The sequence below is a fragment of the Corvus kubaryi genome, unplaced genomic scaffold, assembly GCF_017639235.1.
Source record: "Corvus kubaryi isolate FWS band 111438036 unplaced genomic scaffold, C.kubaryi_AGA036_p1.0 133, whole genome shotgun sequence".
Taxonomy (NCBI): domain Eukaryota; kingdom Metazoa; phylum Chordata; class Aves; order Passeriformes; family Corvidae; genus Corvus; species Corvus kubaryi.
In genome coordinates, this window is record NW_024580667.1 from 7,872,239 (window position 1) to 7,882,752 (window position 10,514).

General features: G+C 44.5%; 1 protein-coding gene across 2 annotated transcripts; it reads left to right on the forward strand.

Moving 5' to 3' along the window:
- The first annotated feature begins 5,818 nt into the window (after positions 1–5,818).
- NR0B1 (nuclear receptor subfamily 0 group B member 1) lies at positions 5,819–8,687 on the forward strand. 2 transcript variants are annotated; one of them, XM_042035748.1, is made up of 3 exons: positions 5,819–6,587; positions 8,146–8,238; positions 8,327–8,687. In XM_042035748.1, exons 1-3 carry the CDS (start codon positions 6,026–6,028, stop codon positions 8,344–8,346), a joined length of 675 nt encoding a protein of 224 aa, XP_041891682.1. In that variant the 5' UTR covers positions 5,819–6,025; the 3' UTR covers positions 8,347–8,687. The 2 variants fall into 2 exon arrangements, with proteins under 2 accessions (XP_041891682.1, XP_041891672.1); XM_042035738.1 differs by having other exon boundaries at positions 5,831–6,587; positions 8,146–8,687.
- Positions 8,688–10,514: the final 1,827 nt, after the last annotated feature.

The window sequence follows — 10,514 nt, forward strand, 5'->3', positions numbered from 1 at the left end:
GTTCAATTAGCAGAAAACCACATTTTTTTCCTTGATGTGTTTGTTTTTTGCTGCCTCACCAGGCACAATTCTGCTGTTTCACAAGTGTTCCAACTTCTCAGGTTGGGCAGAAACTTCAAAAGTATCACTGGGTAAAATAAAGCACAGAGAGCCCATTTCAAGGTATCTCATTTTTCTGCTACTTTTCTTGTACTGGCTGTTAGAAAAATGCTGCCAGATTAGAAAGAAGATTTTGCTCACCAAAGAACAAGGTGTGTGCCAGAGCTGGGGCAAGGAAAGCAGTGTCAGCAACACTCCTGTGGGAGTCACCTCTCTGAGCTCCAGTGAGCTGCTAGATTGGCTGAGGAGGGCTTATGGGACTGCAACCTTAACCATTCCACACTGGCAGATATTTGGGAGCCCCATAAACCTGCTTTGGACCAAAATACAAGTTATTACTTGCCTCTAAACACTGAAACCCCAATAGCATATCTAAATATACAGTTTCGGATTGCTGAGGCCCACAGCTCTTTACAGACCCCAAAGATCAATTAATCTTTTTTTAATGGGAAACAACTGAGTGCCTTTCACTGCAAAAAGTTCACAAGACTGCTTCTTTCCCTGATTTTGCCTACCCCAAAACCTAATTAACTTACTCAGCATTTGCTGAGGGAAATTAGCATATGGGTACAAGAAAAAAAGGTCTGGGATATGCAAAGGCATCCTTAAATTTGCTCTCTGCCAGTGGAAATACGACAGTGAAGTGTGTGGTCCAATAAGAGTAAATTGAAATTGAGGATTGCTATTTTTGTATCCAAAATGTCATGGCCACATTTTACAAAGAACTGATCTGGCAACAACAACAATATATTCCCTTTTACATGTTCTGGTTTGTTTAAGATATGTTAAAAGGCTGATTTTGCACCATTACAGTTTATACCGGATTAGACATCACCTGCTTTCAGGCAGCTGGCAGGAAGGTCTAAACCTGGGATAAACTCTTTTTTATATACTTTGGCTAATTCCATAGAAGTGTCACCATATGCTCATCCTGCTCCAGACCAAGCACACTGTTGGGGTTTTAGGAGTTCTCCTGTTTTTTCTCTGTTAAAGGAATTTTTCCCATTCGTGTTGCTAGGGGGACAAATTGCTGGGTATTTAAGAAAAACAAAAGACCTGGCTACAGAGGTGGGGTGCATCTGATTGCTCTTTATCACTTGGGTTGGTGGGCAGTCAGTTCCCAGCGTTTGGAAGGAGAGAGAGGCTGCTTCTTAGGCTGCTTTCCTCCTACCAGAGAAACCCCGGGATCCCAAGCCTGCCTTCCCTGCCCCGCTGGGAGCCAGGCTGCAGCCGCCCTGACCCCGCCACTGCTGCGAGCCTTTGCTACTCTGTAGCCCTGTCGTGCCCTGTCGCGCCCTGCCTGCCAAGATCTTCGAGGGGTTCCCACCACAGCTTCTGAGTTTGGATACATCTTGTCTGCCACCCGGGATTTGTGCTCGTCCCTGCCGCTCCAGCCTGCTGTTCCCAAGGGTCCGGCCGGACACCAGGATCGGCTGCCCAGGGGTTTGTGAAGCTCCTTTGTTCCATCCCTCCCCGGGATCCCAGGGCACCGGTGCCGCGTGCTCCCCAAGCTCGCTCCGGAGCGCCCCCTGCAGCCGCGGGGGAACCATCGCACCTGCCCTGCTCACCGGGAGCCGCCAGCGCCCCTGCCGGCTGCGAGCGGAACTGCACCCGAGGGGAAAGGGCCTGACAGCTGAGAAGGCTGGGACTGGGTTTGTGATTGTTTGCTGTTACTGCCATAGTTATTGCTGCTTGTTTGACTGGTTATACACATATAGATATATAATAGTAAAGAACTGTTATTCCTATTTCCCATATCTTTGCCTGAAAGCCCCCTTGATTTCAAAATTATAGTAACTCGAAGGGAAGAGGGTTGGTATCTGCCATTCCAAGGGAGGCTCCTGCCTTCCTTAGCAGACACCTGTCTTTCAAACCAAGACACACACACTGTTAGGTGAGCTGCTGGTGGGATACAGGAACACTGTCAAATCACAGCCTCAGGGAAGCTGGAACAGCTCTGGAAATTCTTGTCAGCATCTCTCAGCTGGGTCCACTTCAACTGTCTTTGCCTCAGGCTCTCAGTATGCTCCTCCTAAGGAATCCATTGCCCATCCAGGAAGGGGGCAGCAGTGCCATCAGGAGTATGTGGTACAACACATAGGTAGAACTACTTTTCCCTTAATCCCCACTTATTTCAAAAAACACCCCAGTAAAATAGGGGAAATATGAATGGTGGTCAATCTAACAAATGGATAGTCACAATGAGAAAAGCATGAAAAATACAAATATACTTCAATTCCAAAACCTTGTTTTAATAAAGCATTTATTTTTACAAAAGACATACTGCTAAACATATCCTTATAACAATATGCCACATAAAACTTTGTTTTTCTGTAGAGAAAATTTAACATCTCTTGAACTAATCACCAAATTGAGTCTATTTTACATATGATCTTAAAATCAAATTTTATTTTTAAGCACTTATACTAAAAGGAAGAGTGTGTATTTATAGGACATGAGGATCAAATTCTACACTGGAAAAAAAGGCTTGTCTCATCTAATGGTGCACTGAAGCACTGATGGCATAAAAACAAATGCTTATTTGGTCTTGTTCTGAAACTGAAGTCTTGCCCTCTGGCCAAGAACCAAATGTGCTACCAGATGAGTGATACAGAGACACTGAGCAGCAACATGAGAGAGAGGCTGTCAAGACTGCACTCTATCACCTTCATATCCAAGGCTTTGTCTGAGTTAAAAAAACCCTGTAACCACACACGCACACACAAAACCAACCCAAAACAGAAACAAAGAAAGCCCCAAACAATACAAACAAGTAATCCTTTGTCTGGAAGCTTGTAAACCCATTCATGACTGTACCACAAGGAGCTTGGTAATACCCATGCAACACCAGATCTTCCAGCAGAAACCAGGCACTTCCACTTCATGCTAAAAGGATTTTCATGCGTTTTCCATCAAATAGTTAGGTGTCTGTGAGGGATTTTGTTTTCTTTTTGGTTGTGAATAGAATGCTTGTTGACTTTAATTTAGCTTAAATGCTATGGACAGGCAGAACTCAGATTTTTAAATAAAGACTATAAATTGCTAAATACCAACATGAAAAACACAAATAAATATTTATGAGACATTCATAATGTTTTAGCTGGGAAAGAGATTATCTAACCTGAATAAAATAAACTTCCATGTACATCAGAATACATTAAGAATTAGAATGAGAGAAATGATTGCTTAAATGCACTTGTCAGAGAAGGAAGTACACTTATAACTACAGCAGTGTGATTTCTGGCACTGAGTAGTAAATCAAGTTTCAGTTTCAGTGTGGGATACACATTTTGTTATAGTTATCAAAGACAAAGACTTTTTGTATAAGTCTGTTTAGAAAATGTAGAGTCAGAAAAATCATTATATAACAGAAGAATTGCACCTACATTTCAGACTTGTTTGAAAGAGAAATACCTTGAAAAATTAAAAACCTGCAACCAATATTGCTACATCAGGGAAAGAAAAATCTATTGTAGACTTGGTATAAAAGTTAAATATTTCCTTTGTCTATAGCCCTGTGTAAGCAGCATCCTCCCATAATAAGCAGAACATTCCCACAGCTGGAGTCCAAGGTCAAAGCTGCAAAGGCAATGATTCCAGTCTCAGCTGTACCATGCTTTCCCATAGATATTTTCCAAGTTAGACTCATAAAAAACACATCTAGATTCCACAGTCAGACTACTAATCTGTACTTCATAGGAGAAATGCTACTGAAGACAACTAAAAGCTTTGAGACGCTCTTTTTCTAAAAATTGTCAAGATTTACCTCTGAAGTAAGTGAACAACCCCTCCTCCCAAAAAAACTAAGAAGGAAAAAGACTAAAAAGGCTGAAAGAAACTATCTAAAACCCTAATGCTGAGGAAACACTGATGACTATAACAGGAAACAACCTAGAACGGCAAAGAAAAATTCTAGACAAATAAATGACTGTTTTCCCTTTACCAATTACACTATTCAAATGAAAAAATTGGTAATATTTGAAATTAATACATTTGTTTTGGATGTCTAACATCTTTTTTTTCTTAGAGGAAGTTTGGTGAAACAACTGACCTATCAGCAAAGTGCAGACATCACTTAATTGGTGCAGTTCTCCGCTATTGCAAAGCCAGTAAAGGGCTTTCTCTTGCTAGGGTCTGTGGAAAAGAAAATGCATTTCACAGGTAAAACCAGAAGTATGATAATCTAGATTTTGGACAGTTTGCATTTGGAAACAAGGTTTAGTTGAGGCAGGTAGCCCATCAGTGTTTTTTATAACTTTATAGAAAAGTGCCTTACAAAAAGCACAAGCCATTTGTAAAAGACTTTTGTAAAGAATATCCCTTCTGAGTCCAATTGTGAAGAAACACTTGGAAAAGACTATATGACTCTATGCTTGTGTAAGCTGATAGGGTAGGATTGACTTCACAGGGAAAAGAAATTGCCAAGATGTAGCCCAAAATTATTTTGTTTCTACAAAATCCAAAGCACTCAATGGTATTTTCTTAAAAAAACATTAATAAGGTTATGGAAAGAAAATGCAGCTTTCCAAGGGTGATTTAATCTTCTCTTGGTAGAAGATATTAGTGGAGCAGGTACAGAATTTTGCTTAAAACTAGCTGCTTTCTCTAACTCTGTCAAGGCTCTTCCAGATCACATGAACCAGAAAATGTTTCTGTTTTAACCCATATGCAGCAGACAGAAGTAACTTTACTTTCTGTAGTGTTTATTTACTCCTCTTTGCTGCACCCACTTTTACTTAGCTTAGCTGAGAAGGTGCTTATTTTTCATTCAAAAGTCCACACTTGGACAATCACTATTCCCCTGTCCCTCCTGTGTAAACATCAAGGCCTGGAAGGATTATCTCCTTGCTTTGGAGTCCATATGTTACTCGGAGGAGATGGGTCACTGAAAGTATCTAAGAGGAAAGATTCATGGAGAAACAGAGCCTGAAGGGAAAATGAAAATATTTTAAATGCATGGATGGGACAACATGACATCAGAAAGATGGGCCATGTGTTGAAAGGCAGAGCAAGGGAATTATTAATGGGAGTGGTTCGGTGGGAGATCCCCGTGGGTGCTGCAGCGGCACCAGCCTCAGGGCACGCTGACAGAGCCTTGTTTGCACCCCTCACAGAGCACCCATTTGGGCAGGGACATGTCCGATCCTCTCTCCCCGCAGGGCAGCACTGAGGAGTTCAATTGGCACACAAGGCATCACTCCTTAGGGCAAGCATGCACAAAAGTCCTCTGTGTCATTAGTGGTGTCACTTTTTACTCTCCTGCGGGAATTTAATTATTTGGACCAATTCAGCACTCCTTTCTTCACCAATACACCTTTCTCTCTCCTCCCCCAGGCCTCTCGGGTACTTGTGACGGCGGTGGGGCCGGTTGTCATTTCTCGGTGGGGTCCCGCGGGGATCGCGGGGGCGGGAGCTGCTCCCTACGGTGGCAAAACGAGAGAGCAGCGGGAGCTGCCCTGCCCTGCCCTGCTCTGAGCATTCCGGCGTAGCATCAGCCAGACCCCCTCGGAAAGTGGGGCCGGGAAGGGGCATCCCGTGGCCCCGCGCTGGGCGAGTAGGGTGCAATTTGCCGCTCATCACGCCGCAGCCTGCGGACCGAGGTGCCCGGCTCGCCGGCTCCCCCCGGGTATCGCTGTCTCAGCTAAGGAGGAGGAGGGTTTGGTTTGGTTTTCATCCCCCCTCCTCTCCCCCGCCTCTTTTCCAGCCAGTAAAGAGTGTCTGCCCCTTTGAACCGCCGGTACGGCGCCTGCGGCTGCACACACACCCCCAGACACAGGCACACACCCCCGCCGGCTATAAATAAGTTAAAGAGCCGGGCAGAGGGCGAGCAGTGCGCGTCCGTCGGCGGGCCCAGGAGGCAGGGACCGCCCCGCCGAGCCTCCCAGGCGGCTCAGCCCGGCCCCCGGGCGCCGGACCCGCGGGTACCATGGCGTGCGTGGAGCGCTGCTGCCGCTGCTGCGCGGAGGGCCGGCGGCACAGCAGCATCCTCTACAGCATCCTCCGCAGCGAGGAGCGGGCGGTGCCGCCGGCCGGGCCGGCGCCCCAGGGCTGCCCGTGCGGGTCGCGGAGGCGGGTGGCCCTGCGGAGCCCGCAGGTGGCTTGCAAGGCGGCCTCGGCCGTGCTGGTGAAGACGCTGCGCTTCGTCCAGAACGTGCCCTGCTTCCAGGAGCTGCCGCTGGAGGAGCAGCTGCTGCTGGTCCGCAGCTGCTGGGCGCCGCTGCTGCTGCTGGGACTGGCGCAGGACCGGGTGCAGCTGGAGACGGTGGAGAGCGCGGAGCCCAGCATGCTGCAGCGCATCCTCACCGCCCGGCAGCAGGGCGAGCAGCCCCCGCCGCGGGCACCGACACCGGGCCGGCCGCAACACGGCCCTCACCTGCCCTCGGCCGGCGACATCCAGGCTATCAAGAGCTTCCTGGCCAAGTGCTGGAGCCTGGACATCAGCACCAAAGAGTACGCTTACCTCAAGGGGACGGTGCTCTTCAACCCGGGTGAGTGGCCGGGCGGGGCAGAGGGGTCTCTCTGCCACAGGGCAGCGGGGAGGGCGGAGAGACCCTCCTGTATCCCCAGGGGAGCGGGGCAGACCCGGGGCTTTCCTCAGGCTGAAAAAGGTGCTGGAGGAGAGGGACGCGGAACAAGGTTTCACCCTCTGTGCCCTCCTCAAGATCCCGGCCGCAGGCAGGAGGGGGTCCGGCAGAGGCTCGGTCTGGGGTCCTGAGGGCTGGCGCCCTCCACAGATGCTTTCCACGAACAAAGCGAATTTCAAGCGCCTGCCAGTTGATTAGGGAAAATTGGGAGTCAGCAGCGGCTCCTTGCTCGTTTCCCTCAGGGGAGCGGCGGGACCTCTGCTCCACCGCCCGAGGGCAGCGGGTCTGCCCGTGCCGTGCCCGGCGGTCTGCGCGCCCCGGAGAGCAAGGGAAGGCTCAGGGCTTCCACAACAAAGTGCTGTTTTGGCTTTTGGTGTAGCACTTATGATCGGGGTGTTTTTTGCCATTTCTCTTTGTGGAGACTCCCATGAATGCAGCTCTACCAAGGGACATATTATCATGTTGGTGACTTCGCCTGAAAGGTAGCTGTCAGGCTGGATATGGCACTTCCCAAGTATGGCAGTGCCCTGTTAAAGTGGGACAGGGCTCTTCCAGCACTCCCACAGCCAAACTGTTAGTTATTGATGGTTAGGTTCCTACAGTAGTACTTTGCATTTATCATCCTGCTCCTGTAGCTTTGCTTCCTATACAGGTAAGAGAGAAAAAGTTACAATGGTGAAGCTTATGTTACACAAGGCAAATTTGGAAGCTGGTCTAATGTAAAATGATAGAGGCATTGTTCTGGTAAAAAAAAATTTATTCTCTGAAAGGGTGGTCAGGCTTTGGAAGAGGCTGCCCAGGGAAGTGGTTGAATCACCATCCCTGAAACTGTTCAAAAATATAGCTATGTTGCTCAGGAACATGGTTTAGTGGTGGACCTGGTAGTGTTAGGTTAGTGGTTGGACTCGCTGAATTTGGAGGTCTTTTCCATCCAAAATGATTCTGTGGTCACATATAGCCCTAATTCTGCACCTTCCATCTTTCAGTATCCTTACTATGGTTCATTGGGAAACTTCTGTTGTATGTTGGAGTCAGTACTTCTTGCCACTTATAAACTGGAGTAGAAACAGTTGTCAAAAGAAGCCTTAAATGTGAACAATGCATTTTTGTAGAAGTGAAAAACTGAAAAAGTTAATTTTATTGTCTTCTCCACTGTAATGGTGTTTTGGAGAGCATTCTTCAATCAAAGTTTTTATCAGCTAATTTGTTTAGCACTTAAGTGAATGTTGATGAACATTCATATTTAAGGTTTGTGAAGAAGAGTATGATATGATAAGAATTTGACGTGCCCAATAAAATTTGGCATGTTGACTTTGCATACAAGAAGTCCTCTAGCAATTTAATTTCCTTCTTTCCTTGTGTGATAATTACAATCTGTGGGCTGTTAGGAGTTGTTCTGTAAGAATAATGTTGTTTTATAAACAAAAATTATGTAAACGAAATAATTTGATTTCCTTTTCAGATCTACCTGGACTGCAGTGTACACAGTACATTGAAGGGCTGCAGAGGGAAGCACAACAAGCTCTAAAGGAACATGTCAGACTCGTTCACAGAGGTGATGAAGCCAGATTTGCCAAGCTGAATGTTGTTCTCTCCTTGTTAAGATCTATTAATGCTAATGTGGTTGCTGAATTATTCTTCAGGCCCATCATTGGAGCGGTGAACATGGATGACATGCTTTTGGAAATGCTTTGTGCAAAATTATAAAGGTGTGTAAAATAATGAAAATAAGTCCAGTGCAAAGGAAGCCACAGAGCAGGATAGTGTAAAGTATTGTAAATAAACTAACTTATTGTTTTTACATAGATAGTATTTTTGTATTCCATAATAAAATATTCTTCAAGTTCTGAAATTAATTTTTATTAAACACGGTGGTTTTGGAATAAGGTTATGATCATCAAAACAAGCTTTAAGGTTGTAGAGAATGTTCATATCCAAAGCTGACTGGCTATTCTTTTACCATGTCTCTGAATAAAGAACATATTTACTATATTGTACTCTCAAGGTGAGTAATCCCTGCTTTTTCAAAATAAGCAGTCTTACTGCAATTCTTACTACTATTGACTTTACAGAATCAGAGTCTATGAAGATTATTAAATATTCACCTAAGGTTTTCTTCCATATGGGGAAGATGTATTAGGAGTATTTTGAGGCTTAATGAACCTTAAAGTAGCTTCATCAACTCTAATATTTGCAGTAAAACATTCCATTCAACATACTCTGGGCTCCCGGAAAATAAAATAAATCTGTTCCCCAAAACAACAAGCAAATAAAAACCACCTCTGAAAATAAGCAAACAGCCAGTGGTGATTAGGGTCAGGAGAACTAGCAGGGTGGACTTCACACTTATTTCATCTAGATAGCTGCTAACTGGGATTTCAATAGTCAGATTCTTCAGACTACTTATTCCTGTAGAAAAACAAAATTATTATGCTGAAACATGAGGTACCACTGGTACATCCATCACAGTTTGTCAGATCATGTGATGATGTCTTAATTAAGCATTGAGCTTAAACTTTTTTTTTTTTTTTGTCTTGGACTGGATCCTTTCTCCCAAAGTCATTGTGTTTTCATTGGAAAAATACTGTTTTAAAAATAAAATCAGAAAGGGAAAATCAGTGATTTAAGGGGATTTGTTTAATGGATTTCCTTTCTTTGCATGCAGTTTTCTAGCTTTTCCTCAGGGGAATATTGGTAAAGAAATAGAAAGTGAAGTGTGACAGTGTTCCCAAAGTAAAAGGTATCAGTAACTCCATGTATTGTTCAGACATATATTAACCACTAGCAACAGGTGGTTTTTGAAACACAATTAATAAAGTTGAAGGAGTTGCTCTCCTTAATAGGAGGTGTGCAGGGGAGAGAGGAGGGAGTTTGAAGAGCTTTCTTTTGCTGCCACCTTGCACAGAGGATAATCACAGGTCCTACACTAAGGTAAGGAGCAGGGGCACTTTTGTTGGCTTGTACCTACCCAGATAGAACTTAAGGGAAGCAGAAATTGTTTGAGAAGTAGCCAAACATTCCTAGGTGTACAAGTTCATTCATAAATATCACTGAGATTTGTATTACCATGGCAATAAGAATCTCCTCATGGATTTGACACTGTCACTGAGGAAACAAAACCAAGTAAGAAACACAACCATCCCAAAAACCAATGGTGGTCTATAAATGAACAGTGTTCTGGTGCTCACATAACTGTGTATAGGCTTGTATACCATGTGGAGCTTCCCAAAAATTCAAAAGAAAAAATATGTACATAAAGTGATCTTACCTACCAGTCCAGACTTCAGACCAGTTCAGACCATAAGAGAGCAGGTTTTGTTTTTCTATTAGCTTGGTCCTTTTATATGTACACACACATGCTTATGCACACCTATAACAAACATCTACATACGGATAATATTTATTGTGCACGTGTAAATAGTCTGTGAGTTTACAATAGTTTTTGAGCTTACCTAATATCTCTGTTAACATAGCTATGTATATATATTTCCCTCTTTCTCTGTAGACAGCATATGACCTCACAGTAGTTAACTCTCAAGGATGCCTGACAAAGAAACCTGTTTCCACAAAAACACAAAGCATGACACTGAAACATTTAAATAGTGGTTAGTGGCAGACGATGAATCTTGGGTAAGGACTAAAAAGAACTCCAACAGCCTCAGATTACAACAACTTTATTGCCACACAGAATTCATTAATACTCACAGTAGTGTTCAGACTTCTCTGCTAAGTGGCAGAAGAGACTTGTTGGCAGTACTCCTAACAATTAATTGTAATAGCTCAGCCTTGGTCACAGGCCAGTATTTTCAGCTGAACAGTCACCTTGAGACA